Below are 22,324 nucleotides of genomic sequence, written 5' to 3' on the forward strand. Positions count from 1 at the left end.
TTAACATGAGAAGCAGGGACGTAGGTTACCGAGCACTGATCTGGGCCTGGGAGAAAGAGCCTCCGCCCAGTGACCACGTGGCGCTGAAGTGTGGGGTGCACCCATCTGTGTAACAACCTGGCAGACACCCGACTGTGGCTCCGAGGAGCCACGTCCTGCATCCTGAGCGCTAAAAATGATCTTTTTGCTTTGTTTTATGTTTTTAATGAGCTTTCCCAAGAACATTCTGTTTGGATTTTTTGTAATCCACCTAAAAATCATCTAAGCTGTGTCCCAACCTCATTATAGGCTGAGACACGAAATCTGAATCCAGAGGACCAGGGCTTTAGAGCCTGTTGGGAATTTTGTCACTAAAAGCCTCTGACAACCTGAAGGTTATCTGGAAGAGGGCCGTGACTGAGCGAGTTGGGAATGGGAGGGTGGCGGAGGGACCAACCCCCAGGAGGAAGAGTCTTACAGGGACTGTGCCAGCATCCTCATAGGAAGGGGCAGGGCTGGCCCGGGAGTGAACAAGGTGCACAGAGAAACAGGAAAGTCGTCAGAAATGAGTGACTAACCCATTTAAAGGAGAGAATTTCCTGGGAGCCCTCTCTGCCCTTCAGTCTCAGTTTGATGGGACACCAGACAGACATCCTTTTCAACAAAATTCCCAAACAAGTGAGCTTAGGCTGTATTTGCTTTAGGAGGGAACTAGTTAAAGGCGTGTCCTGGGATACGCTCTGCGCTGTTCTGACCAGCTCAGATGCTCGCGGGCACTGTGGTCCGCACGAGGCCCCGTCAGCAGGGGCCCTGATCTGGGAGACCCGGCCTCCCGCGGTGCAGATGGGCTGGGTTCTTCCTGCCCACTCCGTGCCCCCTGCACTGGGATCTTTGCTTGGCAGTAGCCACTTTCTTCTTTATTTCTGTGTGGAATCTCTGGAGAGAAGGGGAATTAAAATGTTTCTAGACCCTTCTGCCTTAAGGCTAAAGAGCATCTGCTGTTTCCCTGCCTTTGTGTTGCTGCCCGGGTGGGGGTGGGGGTGGAATTGGGTAAACCTGGTTGAAAACCCAGCCCACGTGTCTAACCACTGGGGATATTGGGAGCACCTGACTTCACCTCTGAGCCAGTTTCCTCCTTTTCCTGCCAGCCTGGGAGACGGGGGAGACGGGGTATTAACCATGTCAGGTTCTTCTGTCCCCTGGGCCTAGTACGATTCCCGAGCCCAGGGAGAGGTTCAGTCATTAGCTCACCTGACTTGATGAAAGGGAGGTGATAGCACTTCTCTTGCACAGTTGCCTAGTGCCTATAGGCCTCCCAGGTATAATCATCTGCTAGAAATCATTCCCTTTTAACAGAAACTCTAGTGTTACCTTCCTGCTGTTCCAGAGAAGAGAGGTGGCCTTGATTTTAAGAATGTCCCTCTGTACAGTAGCTGGGCCTGGGTCCCATTAGGGCTCTGGCTGGGCTTTGCACCCACACTGTCCCAGCCCTCTGGGATCGGGGACGTGGCTGGGGATCTCTGTCACAGGCCTGTCCTCTAAGAACCTGCTGGTGAGGCAGGCGTGGCTCCCACAGGGCGCCTGTCCCCAGGGCCGCCCCGTTAGAGCACTCAGCCCTGGGGAGAGAAAGTCACCCGTTCAGAATGCTCCTCTCCTTAGCCCTTGGCCCTCGCCTGCCTCTCCAGTCCTCTGGGCAAGAGCCCCAAGCCCCCACCCGGGGAGGGAAGCCACTGCCAGAGTCCACACCACAGCCATGTTCCCACGAGGCAGAGCACACAGCACTCAGGCCACTGAGCAGGCCAGCTCCTGGCTCACGCAGGAAACCAGATCCGGAGCTCCCCTCCTGGGACATTTGCAGGGAACACTCCCCTCGCTAACCTAATCAGTATGTCCCTGTCACCAAAGTTTACACAACTGGAGCTGGGGTTGAAGGGGAGACATTTGTCTGGCTCTAGCTCTGCTCTAAAGGGAAGCACTCAGCTTGGTAGGATTGGGAAAGATTAAAAATGCCTCCTCCATCTCTGTCAGAACTTCGCATCCCGCTGCAACACGCCATTTAGCATCTGGCCTCCTCCCCCGGCCAGGCATCTCCTCACCCCAGGGCCTCCGCTGCCCAAGGAGGTTTGAAGATAAGGCCCAGCCTGCGGACACCTGCAGCCCGAGGGCCCGCCTTCCTCGGGTGGGGTGGGAGCCCGCGGCCTGCGCGCCCGTCAGCCGGAGCATGGGAGGCTCTGGCAGGGAAGCCATAGTACAGCTATTTGTGAGGCTGCCAAAAGGATCACTTTGATTTATAAACTATGAAAGTTTGCCACATCTGAATTCACAGTGAATGAGTTATTTCCCATATTTTGCTCCAAAGGAGCTTATTACATTCTCAATTCTAATGTGAAAAATGAATTGCAGGGAAAATGTGTTATTTTTCCCAAATGTTGAAAGTGCTGTATTTAAGGTCTCGGTAACCCCTTCCCTTTGGTCCCTTCCAGGCTGGGTGGTTGGATCCCTGGAAATCCTCGGCAGCCCGGCCAGCCTGGTGCGAAGCGTGGGCAACGGGATCGCCGACTTCTTTAGGCTTCCGTACGAGGGGCTGACCCGAGGCCCGGGAGCCTTTGTGAGTGGAGTTTCCCGGGGGACAACCTCGTTCGTAAAGCACATTTCCAAAGGTAGCTATTTCAGTTCCTGGTAATAATGCCGTATCTCATTTCTTCCTGTCTTCTTTTGTTTTTAAAGAATGTGTGACAGTTTCCAATGCATTGGGTTTGCCTCTAGCTTCGTTTGGCTTGTTAGCTTGCAGTGAGATGTTGGATTCATAACAAAGCTCATATATAACGTCTTATGTTTTAAACAGATCACTGCTGGCCTGTGCAGTGTGTGAAAATGTTTCAGAAACTTCAGAATTTTAAACCTCCCACTGGGAAAACCAGCACTGGCTCGACTGTTATTCCATGTGATAAATGCAGAAATATTAAAGGTGTTCGGGACTCTGCTAAACATCAGAAATCCTACACTGTGTTGCCTCATCATATTTTTTTTAATGTAGATACAGTTGTCATAACTTTGGTGAGGGTATGGATACATTTTGACGGGGAAGCCGTTGGGAGGGAAGCAGCCCCCTTTCCCCCAGCAGGCCACGCCAACAGTGCCACCTTGTGGCCGAGACAGGCCGCCAGGCACCGAGGCCCAGCCGCTGCCCTCGACCAGGGGAGTGTTTCCGTTTTATCCGTGTGTTCGCTTGACGACATTCTGGTCAGGTTGGCAGTGACTCGGGAGCTAACAAGGACCATCTGAGTCCCCTTTTCTTCTCAGCAGGAGGCAGAGAAAACAGGGCAAAGGGCTTCTCTCCCATAAGAGGCTTTTTACTGTCAACAGTGCTGCAACTCTGTTATGAACAGGCAGGTTATAGAAGTCCCTAGAAGTCCTCAAAAGAAGACTTGAGCTTGAAATATGAGAACCCGTGATCCATAGAGAGGGGCTGGTAAGAGAGCAGCAAGAGCAATAAACTAAGTTCCCTGGACAGTGGCAGGACCACTCCCCCGGCCCCAGGTGTCAGGGCAGCCTGGGAGCCAAGCTCAGGAGCTCACAGATGAGTCACTGGTGGATTTCTCTCTCTCGATACTTAGATCTTTGTGGTTCTGTTGTTTGTATTTTAAAATAAAACAACCAACACCTGCTAAATTGAAATCCAGCAGTAATCTTAGTGTGCTGGCTCACTGCCTGACTTTTACACTTGTCCTCTTAAATTTGCAGCCCCTCTACTCTCCCACAGCCCTCTGGGGACCGCTCTCCTGGGGTCCTCTGTAAACATAACCAAGAGGCCAACCTATGTGCTCTTATGTCCCCAGGCACCCTCACCTCCATCACCAACCTGGCCACGAGCCTGGCCCGAAACATGGACCGGCTGTCCCTTGATGAGGAGCACTACAACCGGCAGGAGGAGTGGCGGCGACAGCTCCCGGAGAGCCTGGGCGAGGGGCTCCGCCAGGGCCTGTCCCGGCTGGGCATCAGCCTGCTCGGTAAGAGGCTGCTGGGCTGTGCGCTGGTCGGCCCTCTGCTCTGCCGTGGGGCCCTGACTCCCAGGATCCGGGGTGGTTGGGAGGTTCACATCTTTTCTGTAGACCACCTGAGGCTCAGAGGGTGTTCACTCACCCCGTTCCTGCCCCTAGTCAGTGAGGCTCTGGAACAGCCCACTTCCCAGCACCAGGGTGCGGCTGGGACATGCTGTCCCGTCCGAGGAGAGGCTCACCTGGCTCCCTCACCGCCAGGGGCCCTGCTTCCTCACTGCCACGGGCACTGCAGGCCCTGTTTCCCTTTTGTTTTTGTGTTTGTGTTTTGTTTCTGGAGAATGCCCGGTCAGCCTGGCTCAGGGTAATTATCGTTTGTTGAGCAGCCAGATGGTATAGTTAGAGGTGAAGATTGCTCTAGATATTTCCAAATATTACAAATGTTTGAAAAAGAAGTTGCTTTGGGAAAAATCTATAAAAAGGAAGCTTCAGAGCTGAACTTTGCAGAGCAGGATTTTCAAGGGTATTTTTTGTTTATTTGTTTGCAAAGGAATTTAAAACTGTGTTGCTTGGCAGCACGCCTGCCCAGCATCCGAAGGAGTGCGCGTCTCCCAGGGATCAAAGTGCCGGGCGCAGAGAACAGGGTCTGGAAAGCCGGGCTCGAGAGGATGTGTCCTCTCTGCAGCCGGCCTTCCACGCACAGCCCCTCAGCTCACAGTGCAGCCGCTGAGGCTCGAGAGGACGCCACGAGATGTGACAAGAGCAGGTTAAGTCAGTAGGAATTGGTTAAGTCCTAACAGGCAGTGGTGTGCGGCATGTCCTTTAACAGTGTGGAAACTGGGAGGCCGCTGGCCTGGGACGGGGCGCTGGGTGGAGCAGCTGGAGGCTGTGGCGGCTGCTGTGGGGAGGGCATTGGTATGGGGGCACAGCCTAGGAGCCCACAGACCCCCGGCTAGGCGTCCACACCCCTTCGTTTTGACCTCAGGCAAGTTCTTATCTTCCCTGAGCCTCGGCTTCTCTTGTGTACATCGGGGCTGGAAACACTGTTAGAAGTCAGGATGGTCAGTCACGTGCCAGCCTGTGTCTGGTCATCAGGACCTGTCGTTATGACATCATGGCAACAAAGGACTGGGGGAGTCACTTGATTTCAGGGTGTCGTGGGAGCAGTGGCAGGAACCTTTTTGCTTTAGCTCTAGTCCAGTGGGTTTAAGTTGCTGTAACCACAGGAAGTGACCGCCTTCGGTGCCTCAGGTCATTGCTGGGGGTCTGTGGACCTCTTTTTGCTAAGAATTATGGGCTCTGTGCCCTCTGCTCTGGGCAGGAGCGCTTCCTTCCCCCCACCTGAGCGCTGCTGGAGCCGCAGGCGCTCCAGAGGGGACCTGAGCCCGCTGTGGCGGCCCCGCCTGGCTCACTGTGCTCTTCCCCCAGCACAGCCCAGCCCCACTCCCCCTTTCACTGGAGATCAGTTACGGGAGGAGCCATGGTTCAGGGATTGGCTCCTGTTGTTGACCGTAAAGCTCTGGCCTTTCCCCATAGTCGCTTGCCTGGTACAACGTCATCTACGCAAGGGGATCGCGTAGTCTGTAGGACCTGCAGTGGGCTCACAGAGTTTTCCTGCATTTCCAAAAACCGAGGAGTTCTGGGGGTAATGACCCTCCCCAGCGTGTGCTGGTTGCGCCTGCAGGCGCTGGCTGGACCCTGGGCCCCCAGGAGCTCCATTCCCAGCGGCTCACCCTGAGCTCCACGTCCGTATCTGTGCTCCTCAGACATTTAGTTTGCAACTGGCACCTCAAGGTTGGCCCAAACCGGCTTCCTTTCCTCTAAGAATTTAAGAACTAGCTCTCTGTGTCCCACATAAACACGGTGTAATCTCAAAACATCTGGTCCTAGAACCTCCTGATGGGTGGCAAGAAGAGACGGAGAGGAGGCCCAACCAAGTCCCCTCACCTGGGAAAGTACAGATTTGTCACCAGTCCATCCCTAGAAATGCAGTTAGGTGCCTAATGTGTAACAGTGGGCCACCCATGCTCAGACGGTCCTGTGTCTTCCTTTACAAGACAGAAACAGTACCTGCCCAGTTAGCAGAAATGTAAAGAACATTGGGGTTAACAGAGGACTTTCACGTGTCATCTTATTTGATCTTCGAACCCCAGGCATGGATGAGGTTCCCTGACTTGCCCAGGTCACACCTCCAGCCAGGACAAGCGCTGGCCCTTCCACACGTCACCCACCGTGGGGGCTCCATGCCCTGGAGCAACTGAACGTTCCGGGTGCGGAAAACACATTTCCCCCAAGTGTTTATGGGTTGGTGGCCCTTCCTGGCACTGCCTCTCCCTCGTGGAGATACTGTGCAGTGTTAGAGACACTTGAAAAATCAAAGGGCGTCTCTGGCCGCCGTGCCCAGCCACATCGCCCGGGGTCAGCCAGGAAGTGTCAGTTGCCAGAGCTGCCGCTGAGAGATGTGGCCGGGCTCTTGGATGAGCTCCACCAGTTTTTGAAAAGCGCTGGCTTTGGAACGGCTCTGTGTAGCCTGCAGAATTGGCATCGGGCTTGCCCACATGTACCAGATCCAGTCCCCACACGCCCCACTTTCTACTGGTCCCTGGAGCCTGTGCTGAGAGGATGTGGCTCCGTGTCACAGCTACACTCCACGTCCCCTCCCAGACGTGACTTCTCGCTCGTGAGCACTGTTGGCAGGATGTCAGAGCTGCTCCCTGACCAGGCTTCTTGGGCTGCTGCCTGACTCACGGAGCGCTGCTGGACTTCCCAGCAGCCGCACCCTCTGTCTTCACTGCCACTCGGATGCCACTTGGAATCCCAACAAAATAGGCCTCCCCCAGACGAATGAGGACACTTTCCCCCGAGCGAGCTGGGCACCCAGAGACAGCCCTGAGCAGTCCCTCTGGTTCCCCATCAGCAGGGAGCTCAGGACGCCTGGGGCTTGCTCTCGCGCCTCCGATGCTAACCTCGTGGTCTCGCTGACACGCTCTGCTCTGTGGGTCTCGTTTGTCTCGGGAATGGTGAGCTGTGGGCTGGTGTCCCAGGTCCAGCCTGTGCCTCTGCCTTTTCAATTTATTTTTAAAGTGCCCAAAATAGAACTATAACGTGGGGTGAGGACAGCACCGAAATAACCACACGGGCAGGAAGCTCATGGCTCGGGGACAGTGTTTTCCTCCCGAGACTAGGAGCAAGTCCCGAGGAGGTGAGGGAGGGCCTTTCGAGTGCCCCTGCTTCAGAGAAAGGCCTCCCCTTCCAGCCGAAGGTGGGAAAGGACGCGCCTCCCGGGTTCTGCCGTGGCCGGCACACGTGGACGCCGTGGGCACGCCCTCGAGGTGCGCTCTTCCTGCCCCGCCTCGCCTCGTCACGTCACAGCTGCTGCCATGTGGCCGCCACCCTGTGGGCCTGACGCCAACAGACAAGCTTGGGGCTCAGTTTCCACCCCTTAAGGCCTCAGAGCAGAGTCTGAGTTTGCGGCAGTAAATAACCTACCAGTGGCGGGCTTTAGCTGGATTATACCTGTAAGGGAGCCTTCTGAGGCCCTGGAAGCTGCCTCTCGGGCCGCTGCCGACGCCGGGGCACCTCTGCCCACCCCTCGCAGCCCCGGGAACCCAGCTCGCGCCTGGGGACCAGCGAGGTGTCGGCGTGCGTGACAGGCCAGCCCCCTCCTGGGCTGGGAACCTAACACCTCGTCATGGGGTTCAGGCTCTCCCCCTTCCAGGCTGCCCATGGCTTATCTGTCAAAGCCGGAGTCACAGCCTTCACTCCGGCCAGTGCTGGGGAAAGCGGAAGATCAAAGGGGAGTTGCACTCGGCGGCCGGAGTGGAGCCCTGTGCGGAGGGTAATCACGCCACCAGCCCGCCTGCGGGACAGGCTGTGCGTCACAGGAGACGGGGGTTCGCATCCGAGTAACCGCCAGCCCTCCAGCTCAGTTTAATTGGGCTTTACTGGAAATCTGCGCTTGAGAAAGACATTTCTACCAGAAATGCAGGCAAGAATCGAACTTATTGATGAGTTTATTATTTACCCCAGTTTGATGACTTATTTTGTTTTTTCCATCACCATTTATCCCCTTTGCTCCCCCCTCCCCCCACAATCCCCACACCGTTAGAGACCCGTCAAGATCACGTATGAAGCCACAAGGGCTGTAGTCACTGATTTCATGCTAACCATTTCGAACCGTCTGCGTGAAATGATTGAGGACAGGAACCCCGGGCCGCCGAAGGCAGCCACCACGGCCACTGTGGCCGGTTCCACTAACGCTCCCGGCTGCTCTGAGTCCTGGCCTCATCGGTGGAGGGCAAACATCAGACCCCTCAGACGGGGAGTGGGAGGCGAGCCCCCCAGCTCGAGGGCCAGGATGGGCTGTGGGGGCCCGACAGTGATCCGTCCACCACCCAGCGCCAGGGCGGCGGGGCCAGCTGCCAGCAGCTTCCTCCGCTTCCCGCATCTTTTCTTTAGAAGGTTGGAGAAGACTGTTCTAGGTTGGGAAACAGACCTGTCGCCTCAGGTCACCCTTAATCTGTCAGTACGTGAATTTAAGTGGCTCTGTCGAAGTTGAGAGCAATGGAATCTTTGAAGAACATTTTTCACAAGTGACCTGCAGGAGCTGGCCTTCGGTTTTACTGGATTTTGATCGATGGAATATTGCTTGAAATTAGCAGGTCATTAACCGAGACCTGGAAATCTCCATTTACCCAAGAGCCGTTGAATTAGTGGCACTTGGAATAATGGGATCTGACATGTACTAAAATTTCTACCAGGGGACTGTGCATTTTCATTAACCCTAGCAGGTTCAAGTGGAAAACAAAGATTTCTGTCAAGAATTGTAGTGAAATTTTTACCGCTTACTGAGTTAGGGAACCCTCCACTCCACCACGGAAAAAAATCCAGACTGGAGAGGCCTTTGCTAGGTCTCATCATTGGCTCCTCAACATAAGAACAGGGGACAAACCACCCCAGGGGTACACGAGGGCAGGGAGAGCCCAGGGCAGGGAGAGCCGAGCGCAGTGCAAGCGGGGTTTAGTCGCTGTTCTGAAGTGAAGGGTAAGTGGCCAAACCCCAGTGGGAGTGGGAGGGAAGGAAGTTTCTCCGAGACAGCAAAGGGAAGAGCCTGAGAGCGAGCAGCGACTCTGGCTCCCAGGCGCAAATCCTGCCTCAAGTATGGGACAGCTGTGTGGCCTTGGGGAGACTCCTCAACCTCTCAGAGCCTCGGTGGCCTTATCTGGGGAGTGGGTGGGGATCATACCCATGCCTGACTCGGATTATTTGGATTAATGATTTCATACAAGCAAAGCTCCCAGCAGTGCCCAGCACATAGTAAGTGCTCAGATTAGATGAGCTGACAGTCGTGCAGCTTGACGGATGTGTTCTGAGAAACGCGTCACTAGGTGAATTCATGGTGGTTCGTACGTCACAGGCGCATTACAGACCTCGGTGGTGCCATCTGCGCACCTAGGCTACCCGCCCGCCCGGCTCGTTACCGCACAAAACACCACGAGGTGAATCAGCACCAGGGAAAGCGCGGCGAGCCGATGTGTGAGCTGCTGCCGTCGTCAGTAACACGGGCGCCGGGTCACGGCAGACTGTCTCGTAACATGACGACCGAAGTGTAATGTAGCAGGTCTTCGGGTCGTCGCTTCTCTGTAATGTTGATGAGATGCCTTAGGATCATCTCGTTTGAATCAGCCCGTGGGAAGATTTGCAGAGCCTGTCTTCGACCTTAACTGAGGACTTACTGTGTAGTAAACCCACAGACCGGTGACAGTCATTTATTATCAAGCGTTATGTGCTGTACGTAATTGTAAGGGCCATGCTTGTATATGACTGGCAGGCAGCAGGTGCGTCTACCCCAGCGTCACCACAGACACAGGAGTAGCCTTGCGCCGCATTGCCGCGGCTGCGACGTTGCTAGACGATAGAATTCTTACACGGACCTTTTCAGCTCCACTGTAATCTTATGGGACCACCGTTAGATCTGCGTTCTGCCGTTGACCAGGTGTCGTTAGGCAGCACTGTGTAATAGGAACGACCGCCACATCAGCAGTTGCTCTTGTTAAATGGTTATTAATGTACTAAGTGATTAGGGAATGAGTGCTCCGCGTCACAGGGAGACACGGAAGGGGCTGGGCCCTCCCGTTTCTTTCATCCCCTAATTCGCTGAACGCGTATTAGGCTGAGCAGGCTCTTTCCCTTCCTGAGGAGTTGTTAGCTCTTCCCTAAACTGTGCCGCCTGGTTTCTGGAGAAAGGCGTGGGGGGAGTCACTTCGGGATAGTCTGACATGTTTGCTGAGCTCTGAACTTCACAGATCCTGACTCTAAGGGACCAAGCCCAGTCTGAACATTGTGTTCTGATGAGACAATAAGTGTCTCACTTGTTGCCCTCATTGTGCACAGATGATCGGTAAATAAATGTAAAGAACTTTATAATGAGGGTGGGCTTTCATTGTCAGTCTTTTCAATCCAGGTGAAACTGTGTCCCCGATCGCAGCTTCTCCCTTTCTCAAGATTTTAAGCCTCAGCCCTTCCTGTGGCTTTTGCTGTTTTTCAGGTGCAATTGCTGGCATAGTCGACCAGCCAATGCAAAACTTCCAGAGAACGTCCGATGCCCACGCTTCGGCGGGACACAAGGCCAAGGGCGTCATCTCAGGCGTGGGGAAAGGAATCATGGGGGTGTTCACAAAACCCATCGGAGGAGCTGCGGAGCTCGTGTCACAGACAGGTTACGGTGAGTCAGTGAAGCCTGGCAGGTCAGCTCAGACGTCACAGTTAACCTCTGTTATACCAAGGGTTCCCTAAGATAACCAGCCTAGCCCTCACGTGGCTAGGAGTTAAAAATAAAATGATAATCTATAAGCAGTTAAATAGCTATTTCTTGCCTCCCTATGCTTATTTACATGAAGAGAATTGTACGACTAATAATACATTATAATAAAATTAAAGAACCAGAAATCAATTAGTAATTTCAGTAGATCTATGCATGTCGCAGAATATTTTAACACTAGTTAATAAAGTAGACTTTAATGAAAAGTAACCAGTTAGAGGTTGAGGGCAATATGTAGAATATATTGAAGCACAGAATAGAATTATTACTTTTCTTGTGAGCAGTTTGAAAGGAAAAAGAGATTATAAGGCAGAAAGATCTCTTGACATTATAATGTGCATGTATTTGGAGAGAGGAGCACGTGTGTGTGCACGTGTGTGGGTGTGCACGCCCATGCCCACAGGGCTTTGCGCTTGGCGTGGCTCTCCCACCTGCTGACTCCACACTGCCATTGCAGCCAGGCCGAGGCTCCTGGCCAGTGGCAGCAAAGGTGTGTGACCTGAGAATGAAAACCCTTTCCCCAAGCAGACGGCCGTGGAGACCTTGGGCTCGTGGCACTGAGTGCCCTCGGCCTCTCCCACGCGTGCGGGGGCGCACAGGAGTACCGGCTGTGGGGAAGGAAGCACGCCATCCCATGCTTATTTTCTGCATTCTTGACAGAGCACATGGAAGTGACTTTTAAAAAACAGGTGACCAGAATTGTCACCTTTTTACCCAAAATCAGTGTCATCATTTTGGTGGTGAAGTAGGCTGTCTAGTTTCACAAACTGCAGGAGGGCTCTCATTTGCCAGACACGTGAGCGTTGTGCACTGTGCACTCTGCATCTGGCCATAAAGTCTGCGGGGGACACTTCCCTGCGGACATCCTGCACCGCAGCAGAGCTGACAAGAGGCAGCCAGATCAGGGCACAAAAACAGTGTCTGGGAGGAAGAGCGCGCAGCTGCGTGCCCGCGCTCAGGAAGGCTCCTCTCAGAGACCACACAGACAGACAGACATGTGCCTCTCCCCCGCCCGGAGGCCGCCTCCCTCCCTTTCTGTCTCTCCCTCCTTCTGTGAATGACAGTTTCACTCACAGGGAACCTGACAGAAGAAGGGCTGCAGCCCACAAGTGGATGAAGTGAAATGCTCCCTTTTTCTTGCGAGGGAAAGCCGGTTATACTCCCCAATCCCTCGGTTTGAAAGTGCCCTGGCCCCTCGCCCTGTGTCCCCCGGGCTGAGAGCTCTCCCTATGTAAGAGCATCTCAGAACGGAGCCTCACGTGGCCCTGTTGGTTTCCATCATTCTTGTAAAACTTTTATTACTGCACTGAAGGTTTTACAAACCACTAACTCTTAGTCTAATGACTGTGCCTCATTTATAAACATTTACAAGCCCTCAGAAAGCACACACGCTGTACCATCTTTGGTTCTGGAGTCTCTTTGGAGGCCTGCTGCTGGGTGCCCTCATTTGGTGCTGGCACCAGGGGGAGTGTGTAATAAACCGGAGGTCCCCAGAGCGCTCATAAATGTATATGGATCCATGTTTAACAGCTGGGTTAAGTCACTTAAGTACTGTATCTAGGCAAACCATGTGCCTTTGTGTGCATCTCTGTGTGCTGCTTTGCACTATTTAACCAGCCACAGCACAGATACAGAAGTATTGTAACATTAAGCAAGAAAGTCAGCTAACAATCTTGACTTTTTTATCACATGAATTGTAAATGATGTGTGAGCCATTGCTGAGGACCAGTCACTCCCAGGAGCGTTACGCTCCCTCTAATTGCCCGTCTGTGCTTAGACTGCAGCCATTCAGATGTCAGTTTGTAGCTAATGGAAGATCACCAGGGTTAGGAGCATTGCAGTGGTGAGTGATTATCTATACACTTGCTTCCAAAGCTGTGACATCATGTTGGATCTGCAGCACTTTATGGAGGACTCTAAGCAGATGACATCACTGTAGCATGGAACTGCTTTCCAGAAAACAAGTAGTAAAGCTTCCCTCCTTCTCTTACCACAGGGATTTTACATGGAGCTGGACTGTCTCAGCTTCCCAAACAGCGCCATCAGCCAAGTGATCTGCTCGCTGCCCAGGCTCCAAACAGCCACGTCAAATACGTCTGGTAAAATCATCTAGATGCCTGCTCCACTGTCCGCGCGCACTGTGTGTTAACAGGCCTGGCTGGATCTGAGGCTGACGGAGCCCAAGAGGAGCCATTGTTTTCAGCATCTCAGGCAGCACAAGGGCATCTTAGAGCCAGAGAAAGGCTGCTGTCCCAGATCTGGGTCTACCACTCGGGAGGGTGCACATTGGCAGAGAAGCCAGGGCTTGTGAGAGCCTGAGATTTTCTTTTCTTTTTAATTTATCTTAATTGTTGAAAGTATTATAGGCGTCCCATTTTTCCCCCCCAGTTGACCCCCTCCACCTCATTCCCACCCTCTCCACAGGCGTTCACCCCATTATTGTCTGTGTCCATGGGTTATGCATATAACTTCTTTGGTTAATCTCTTCCCACCCTCTAACCCTCCCCCTTCCCTCTTCCCTCTGAAATATGATTGTCTGTTACATGCGTCAGTGTCTCTGGATCTATTTAGTTCATCAGATTCTTTTGTTCATTAGCTTCTTCTTAAAGAAGACCCTTCAACTTTTCCTGTAGTGCTGGATTGGTGGTGATGAACTCCTTTAGCTTTTTCTTATCTGTGAAGCTCTATCTGACCTTCAATTCTAAATGGTAGCTTTGCTGGGTAGAGCAATCTTAGTTGTAGTTCCATGTTTTTCATCACTTTGAATATTTCTTGCCCCTCCCTTCTGGCCTGCAAAGTTTCTGTTGAGAAATCAGCTGACAGTCGTATGGGTGCTCCCTTGTAGGTAACTAACTGCTTTTTTTTGCTGCTTTTAAGAGTCTCTCTTTGTCTTTAACCTTTGGCATTTTCATTATGATGTGTCTTGGTGTGGGCCTCTTTGGATTCCTCGTTTGGGACTCTCTGTGCTTCCTGGACTTGTAAGTCTATTTCTTTCCCCAGGTAGGGGAAGTTTTCTGTAATTATTTTTTCAAATAGGTTTTCAATTTCTTGGTCTCCTTCTTCCCCTTCTGGCACCCCAATAATATGAATGTTGGGCCTCTTGAAGATGTCCCAGAGGCTTCTTATGCCATCTTCATATTTATTTTTGCTCTTCCGGTTGGGTGTTTTTTGTTTCCTCTTGTTCCAAGTTGCTGATTTGATTCTCAGCATCCTCTACTCTACTCTACTGTTGATCTCCTGTAAATTATTCTTCATTTCAGTTCATGTCGCCTTCATTTTTGATTGGTACTTTATTAGGTCATCGATGGTATCACTTGTTTTCTTAATAGTCTTACTAAGATCCTTGAGCATCCTTATAACCACTATTCTGAACTCTGTATCTGTTATCTTGCTTGTATCTATTTCATTTAGTTCCTTTTCTAGAGATTTCTTCTGTTCTTTCCTTTGTGACATGTTTCTTTGCCTCTGCATTTTGGTTGCTTCCAGGTGTTTGCTTCTATGTATTGGGTAGAGCTGCTATGTCTCCTGGAATTTGTAGAGTGGCTCTGTGTAGTAGGTGTCCTGTAGGGTCCAGTGGCTCAGCCTCCCCAGTGACCTGAGCTGGGCCTTCTAGGTGCTCCCCTGTGTGGGCTCGGTGCACTGTCCTGTTGTAGTTGAGCCTTGGTTGCTGTTGGCGTCACTGGGAGGAACTGACCCCCAGACCAATCAGCTGTGAGGACCAGCTGCAGCTACAGCCAAAGAGCTGCTGTGCTGGGGACACCCCTATGGAGCAGGATTAACTTCAGTGGAGCTTTGGTATTCACCCAGTGCGCCCCTTGAGTGTCACTCGTGGATGTGTTAGGGCTGTAATCCAGCATGGTCGGGTCTGACCACCAGGTGCACTGTCTCTGGGGCCTCCCGGGAGGTGCAGAGTCAGCCTGTGCCAGTGCCTTGCCCAGGGCCACCCAGCATGAGCTACACAGCAAACCGTAGTTGGCTGCTGCTTGTGCTGGGCTTGCAGGTGTCCAGGAGGCCAAGCTATGAGCCAGTGCAGCTGCCGCTAGTGCCAGGCCTGGGCCGCTAATCAAGCCGTATGGGGCAGCTGCTGCTTGTTTGAGAGATTCTAGGAAAGTCCTAAGCATGAGGCTCGAGAGGCCACTTGCACAGAAAAGCCCCTGGAAATGGCCCGGATGAGCTGCAGGTGGGGAGGGGCGGGGCCTCCGGGAATCACGGGGCGGGGCCAAAGGTGAGTCAGGTGCTGGCGACTCAAACATGGCGCCTGCCTGCGGGCTGTGCGGGGAGGACTCGCCACAGGAGCCGTGGCCTCCGCCAGCCCTTCTGCCTGGGAGGAAGCCGCCCTCCGCCTCTCGCCGGGATCTCAGGCAGGTTAGTTCCTCCCCGAGTGTCCCGGGTCCTTTCAGGCTGCTCCCGGCGCTGGGCTCAGAGGGAGCGTCCGAGTGAGTCCGCGCCGGGCCCTTTAGAGGAGCTGCTGGGGCTCCCGCGGCCTCCGCGACCCTCAGCGACAGTCCCCGCTGGTTTCACAACCTGAAGTTGTGGGGATGTCTCTTCCCAGCCCTGCAGCCCTGGGCTGGGGGCCTGCTGTGGGGCTGGGACCCCGCCCTCCTCCGGGAAGCCCCCACGGACGAGATTCCCTCCCGGGTTTACCCGCGACACCGGGTGTGGACCCAAGGCCGTGACTCCAGGATCCAGCCCCATCCGCCCGCGTCTCCGCCCCTCCTCCCGCTCTCGGTGCTGCTTCAGCTCCCTGGTTGCCGGGCTTCCGTTCAGCCAGATTTCAGGAGGCTCTGAGTGATGGTTCTGTGTTTTAGTTGTGATTTTGATGTGGTTGTGGGAGGCGGCGGGTGCAGCTGTTACCTACGCCGCCATCTTGTTCAAGAACCTCAGTAGCCCAGCCGGCGTGGCTCAGTGGTTGAGCATCGACCTAGGATCGAGGCGAGCAGGGTTCAATTCCCGGTCAGGGCACATGCCTGGGGTTTGGGGCTCCATCCCCAGTCGGGGGCGTGCAGGAGGCAGCGGATCAGTGACTCTCTCATCATTGATGATTCTCTCTCTCTCTCTCTCTCGTTTCCTCTCTCTGAAATCAATAGATATTTTTTTTAAAAAAGAATCTCAGTAAAAACATATTTTTTTAAAATGCCCGGGCATGAGACACTAGGTGATCGTGCTACCTGAATTTCTCACCATGAACCCGAGGGCCTGAGATTTCCTATGGAACCAGCCTTCTAATTAGGGGTGACATCTCTAATGGGAAGAGAAAGAACTAATCAGAGCCAAGGAAACCTTTGTCTCCACAAGGCGCTGGGCTCTGTTGATCAGAATCAGTTTGAGAAAGTATTTCAAGATCAAGTCAATAATCCCTTGGGGAGCATTGTGTGGGATGGCCCCAACCCTGGTACAAATAGTGAACACTGGTGTTGACCATCTTTTGAAAGCTGGCTCCTGGCCTTACTTCTCTCCCTTGAAACAGGAAAATGCTTCAGTCTCTCGGGAGACCGGAAGTTCACATGGCCTTGGATGTGATCTTGGTGAGGGGCTCTGGCCAGGAGCACGAAGGGTGCTTGCTGCTGACATCGGAAGTCCTCTTCGTGGTGAGTGTCAGCGAGGACACCCAGCAGCAGGCCTTCCCCGTCACGGAGATCGACTGTGCGCAAGACAGCAAGCAAAGCAACCTGCTCTTCGTGCAGCTCAAGCAGCCGAGAGTGTCCTGTGACGTGGAGGTACAGTTCAGAAAACAGGGTGACCAGCTAGCTTCCTGCGAAGTCGAGATGTGGGTTGGCCGCCGGTACCTCTGGAGTGGCTGCTGGAGGCCAGGAGGGCTGCCAGGGGGAGTGTGGGAGGCATGGGGGCCACTGCAGGAAGGGGGTGGGGAGGCCCGCCCAGGTGTACGCAGGAGCCTTTCACAGGAGAGCCCAGCCGTGGGCCAGGAGGACCCACAGCCTTGACTTGAACAAGGCTTGGTTGCGGTGGGGCTGGGGCCCTGGAGTGGACAGGACGGGACGGTGCAACTCAGAACGAGCAGGTGTGTCCAAGGAACAGAACCAGGCAGCAGTTCCGCACAACTGCTCCATGAAGCAGGCTCAGGCCCGCACGGGGCCTGGGAGTGCCGCAGCAGGTCTGGTACGGAGAGGACTGCGCAGAATTGAGGGGCGTCGTGAGTGAAATAAGGCCCGGGCCGTAGTCCAGGTCCTAGCAAGCTCACAAACCACGCCCGACCCCCTCCCCCACTCCCAAGACCTGAGGGGTCACAATTTTATAAACCGCTCTCCCCCCTCTACTGCTCTGTGTTCTGTGTGGCTCTGTGTGCCCTTCCCCATAGGACAGTTTCCCATCCCACGAGTCCCATGGGGTTCCTCCTGGGGATTCTGCTTAGGCTCTCGGGGCAGCTCCCTGGCCACACAGCGCCTGAGATGTGCTGGTTGCTGACTCCTGGCCACACATAAGCTGATGTGGAATGGATGTTCAGGCTGGGCATGCCGGGGGTCAGAGGTCAGAGGTGAACCCTGACAAGAGTGGCAGAGCTTCCTGCAGTCCAGCTTGGGAGCCGGCAGACCCAATGGAAAGCTGCTCTCTGCCCCTGCCACCCGCTAAATGACCCTCAGGGCCCCAGGAGTTGATCTTAGAAACAGACATCTTGCCCACATGGCAGGATGGGGGTGGGTCGGGGCAGTGTGGAGCTTGCTGGTCCTAACCGGGGGGCTGAGTGGCCCCAGGAAAAGACAGCAGACTTGCCTCTAGCAGGTCCTGCCCGATTCCTTTCCTATTTTCTTCCTGGTATGGGAGCCTGTCTCCCTCACGCCAGTTTGGGTAAAATTATCTGAGAAGAGGGAAGGCCGCCAAGCACAACAACTGAGATTTCTCTGGTTTCTCGGATCATAATCAGTCGAGCTTTAGCTGGGGCCTGGCGCTAGGACTACGTTGCTGCTTCAAGTTGACGACTTTCTGGGAATAAACAGAGGTCAGATGTCGAGGCTGCCTTTAGTACATCTGCCAGAATCTTCTGATCTCGTTGACAATAAAGCGCCAGTGATGTGGCTGCAGGACTTGGCAGGGGACAGTATCGTTATCTTCAAGTCCTTGGTCCTTAGCAGGAAACTCCCAAGGCCCCGAGGAGCGTTTGTAACCGTCATTAACTGCTTGGGAAATACTTCAGGTCCTAAACTGTCGACACCGAGATTCATCTTTTCCTGTTAAACTGCCTCTACTTTAGTCAGTTGTGATCCTTCCTCGGCTCCTCTGTGTGGCGGGCTCGGTGGGAATCCTCGTGGCTGGAGGGAAAGCCTGTTTCTCTGAGGTTAGGGAGGCACCTGATCGCCGCCCCTGGAAGCTGCCCAGGCTGAGGGAGGCCGTGGGATCGCGGAGGGAGACGCGGCAGCACTGACCGGCCACGCTCTGTACTGGTTTCCCGTTGCGGGGCAGGGATGGCTGAGGGTCGGGGTTAAGGGGCGGCTAAAAGGCAGGGAGAGAGCGGGAACTGCAGGGCAGCGGAGACAGCCGAGCTCGCACAGCAGCGCCTGGCACTGGACAGAAAGGGGGCCCCAGTGTGCCTCCAGCCTCCGGATTCTCATCTGGTCCACTTCACCGCTCCCCTCAACTCCCCATAAGAAACTGACCTTAGTCCTCTGTCCAAAGCCTCACCCCAGAGGACATCCAGCTGCAGAACAAAACCAAACCCTGCCTTAGGAGAGCTTGATCCGACGTATTTTCTAAGCGGGGGCACGCGGTGCTGCTGGACGTGCATTTTCCTTGGCGTGTTCATCAGCGCAGTGACCTAATCCAGACGTAAAGCTGGGTGAAGGAGCCTACACGCTGTCTTCCAGGGAAAACTAAGAACAGTATTTTAAGATCTTTATATAAAATGGCTTTTCTGGTCTTTCCTTTAGATACTAGGAAGCTCAGCTCCTTTGAATTTAAAAGGAATTTGTAGATGATATCATTCAGTATATTCAAATATGGCAGGATTCAGATTTTTCTAACATCAGCGTTTGCTTTTCTTGGTTAAACGCAGCCATTTTTAGGGTAATAATTGCTTAATATGCCTGCACGTTATTGAAATCCCTCATGAGGCTCAAAATGAATCAGGTCAGTTTATTCCTTGGCCAGGTGCCTTTCACAGCACAGTTTCCTGAGCTGCTGCTCGCAAGGAGCAATTAAGACCTTTGTATATTCAAAGCCTTCCAGCTGAATTCTGATCCATCGAATGATATCAGAGCTCCGCTGTTGCTGGTGGTGCACAGCTTCCATGTGTCAGTGAAACTTGGGGGCCTTTCTTTTCCTTCCCAAGCGTAAAATGAGAGCCAGTCGCTAACAGACACCCTTACTATTCTGCCAGGCCCCTCACTCCCCCATCCCACTGGCTTTCTGTGTAAGACACCCTGGGCTGCATTCGTGCCCTACACAGAAATACACAAATTCTTTACATTATTACTTTGGGCACTAAAGAGCCCTCATTAAAATGTTTTTAATGCTACCCGTGATGTCACCAACATTTAGCGGGTCAAGACCACACTGAAAGGTCAGTGGCTGATTCCCAGACCCGCAGGCACGGGGAACTCACCACTGCACTACGTACACACCAGCTGGTTTCAGGGTGGGAAGAACTGACAGCTCCAAGTGCCTTTGACGAATCTTTCTCAGGAAACCCCACTAAGAACTTAGGTAGCGTATCTCGGCTCTACTTAAGTTCCACAGAAGAACCACAAGACTTTTATGAATCATAAATGTACTTTGCACCCTCCTTCCCATAAAAACTTCCCCTTCCTGTGCCATTTTATTTTTTCTGGCTTTAAATCCTAGTATTTATAAAAACAGTAAATGTTACAGTTCAGAAGGTATTTTCTTAATGCTGTCCAAAGCTGCTGGTTTGAGAGGTGCTCCTCCCCACTTTCCCTGTTGAACTAAAAAGGTCTATCTGAAGAAGTTTGAGACGGGCAGACAGCTTAGATTTAAGCAGAGGAAGGACCCATCCTTGTTCCTGGGCTGCTTAGTGAAGAAGGGTGACAGGTTTTAATAGTTTGAGTAAAACGTTACCGTCAACTTGAGACATGGGAATTTTATGTAATACCCAGCGCTTATCAAAAGGAGCTATCCTTATACTCGCGTGCAGAGCTTTTGTTGACTGCTGAAACTGCAGGGTTATTGCCACAGTCGGAGGAAAAATACAAGTTTTGGGTAAAATGGCTTTATTAGATAACCTCGGAAAGGGAATGATTTTGTTACGGAGGTCTGGTGAGAGTCTGGCAACTAAAGAACCTTTCCTTTTGCATCCCAGGTGGATGGAGCCCGAGAGAGACTGTCAGAGCAGCAGTACAACAGGCTGGTGGACTACATCACGTCTTGCCAGCTGGCGCCCAGCTGCTCTTCTGCGCAGACCGCGCCCTGCCCGGTGGTGCCTGTGGAGCCTCTCCCCTCCAACGTGAAAACATACCATTACGTGGCCGACCCGCACTTTGCTCAAGTCTTCATTAGTAAATTTACCATGGTAAAAAATAAAGCCCTGAGGAAAGGGTTCCCTTGAGCCCTCGTCTGAAGTTTTGATTCCTGCTTGTGCAATGTAGTTTTGAATAAGAACCCTATAAAATAGTTCTTAAGGACACAAGACCAACACCGTTCTGTAGTTACAGTAACTTTCTAACCTCTTCTAAAATTAATTCAGATTCCTCCTTCTTCCTAAAACTAAGATACTTGAATAAATGCAGTGATAAAAAACCCCTTTCCCATTTGGGAACAGTGACTAACAGAATCCTGTATGTAGTAGTTTTACCACAAGTAGAAAATACATTCCCCTTTTCTCTACAATGGTATTTTCTAAAATTTCTACTATAATTAGGATGTTAACACTCAGCTCTACTGTAAAATGTGGTCAGGCCTTAAAAAATGGAGAAACATTAAAACTTAATTTTAAAGTCTTCATTTTACTGAAATTTACCAAACATTCTGATGCCTGTCCAGGTACATTCTGGAAAAATGTTTTCCTGGCTTGTTTTACTAGTCAAACTTAAGAGTAAATCTTTTGTGTCTACCAATGAAAACAGACCCAAAGTGCTCAAGTGAGTCTCTCTAGTTTCAGAAACAAAACACACTACTAGGAACATTCCCTTATGGAAGGGGTTTATCAGGATTCATACTGGCCTGGTGTACTGGAGGGGAGTCAAGAACCCCGACATTAACCTTAACAATGAACCAGACCAAACCGTTTATTGTGCATTTAATGACAGGTTTGACTCAAGATCCTGCGCCACCAGATATTATTTTAATATTTGGTAAGTATCTCAAGACTCCAATGAAACACATTTTTATTGATTACATCTTAACTTGGTTGGGCCTACAACCTGTTACCTACAATTGTGAGACACTAAGGAAATTCTATTTCAAATGTCCACTGATCATTAACTGAAGTCTCACATTACTGGGCATCAGAAGTCACTGCATAGTTGTTTCTGGGAAGCAAGGCTGTTAATGGACAACTCAGGCTATGAAAAAATGGTTCCTCCATTGGTTGTACTGCACTCATTTAGGAAAGTGACAGTTTTGTCAAATTAACCTCAAGAGTAACTATTTTTAAGAATGCAGATATGCATTAGTTCTTTTATCTTTTATGGTGATTTTGAATACTACTTCCAAGAATTGTTATATAAAGTTGTTTAAAATAAAAGGAATCCTTGAATTAATGATCGTACCTAAATGTGTATTGTCACCAGGGTTTTGTTCGTTTTTTTAAATGCAGGTTTTCACTGATACCTGGGTATAATTCAGCTCACATTATTAAGACTCACGAATTTTGAGTTAAGGCCCTGGCCAGGTAGCTCAGTTGGTTAGAGCATCGTCCCAATACACTAAGGTTGCAGGTTCAATTTCCAATCAGGGCACATACAAGAATCAACCAATGAATGCACAATTAAGTGGAACAACCAAGCGATCTCTCTCTCGCTCCCTCTCCCCCTTCCACTAAAATCAATTTTTTTTTAAAAAAAAATTTTAGTTAATAAAAACACAACAATTTGCTATAAAATAACAATTGAGTAAATTAGTTTTGGATAAAATAAACTTGAATTTTTTAAAACTGATTTTAGAGAGAGGAAGGGGGAGAAACACCAATTGGTTGCCTCCCACATGGCACCCCAACCAGGGATGGAACCCACAAGCTGGGTGTGTGCCCTGACCAGGAATTGAGCCTGCTCCCTTTCGGTGTATGGGACAACACTCCACGGCCAGGGCTAAACTTGATTTTTAAAGCTCTATGGTATCACTTTTATCACACACACAAAGTAAAGGGAGAAAGGTCCTAAGACCTCTTATGAAAACTTAGCACACTGTTAGTCGTTAGCAGGAACTACTCAATTTCAGTTAAGTGACTAGCAGGGCTAAATATAGATTCCAAATTGCATGTACATACTGTTAGCTCTTTAATAAAACAATACTAAGTACGGAACGTTAAATTTCAATTATCTATTACATCTGTCTGATAGTTGATCCGATAGGGCTATCAAACAGTAATTAAGTCCAAGGACATATTTTATTGCAAAGATGG

The 22,324-nt window shown here is 51.7% G+C and overlaps 1 protein-coding gene across 4 annotated transcripts in view; it reads left to right on the forward strand.

Annotated features, from left to right (window-relative positions):
- The window catches only part of VPS13B (vacuolar protein sorting 13 homolog B), a 454,815-nt gene extending 433,350 nt beyond the window's left edge, over positions 1-21,465 (forward strand). For all 4 annotated transcript variants that reach the window (XM_081116977.1, XM_081116974.1, XM_081116975.1 and 1 more), the window contains exons 57-62: positions 2,463-2,639; positions 3,819-3,989; positions 10,525-10,701; positions 12,794-12,896; positions 16,265-16,514; positions 20,066-21,465. In XM_081116977.1, the coding sequence (XP_080973103.1) occupies positions 2,463-2,639; positions 3,819-3,989; positions 10,525-10,701; positions 12,794-12,896; positions 16,265-16,514; positions 20,066-20,311 (1,124 nt within the window). In that variant the 3' untranslated portion in view covers positions 20,312-21,465. The remainder of the gene's footprint in view (positions 1-2,462; positions 2,640-3,818; positions 3,990-10,524; positions 10,702-12,793; positions 12,897-16,264; positions 16,515-20,065) is intronic.
- The last annotated feature ends 859 nt before the right edge of the window (positions 21,466-22,324 follow it).

This window comes from Miniopterus schreibersii, assembly GCF_964146895.1.
Source record: "Miniopterus schreibersii genome assembly, chromosome: 17".
NCBI classification, from domain to species: Eukaryota; Metazoa; Chordata; class Mammalia; order Chiroptera; family Miniopteridae; genus Miniopterus; species Miniopterus schreibersii.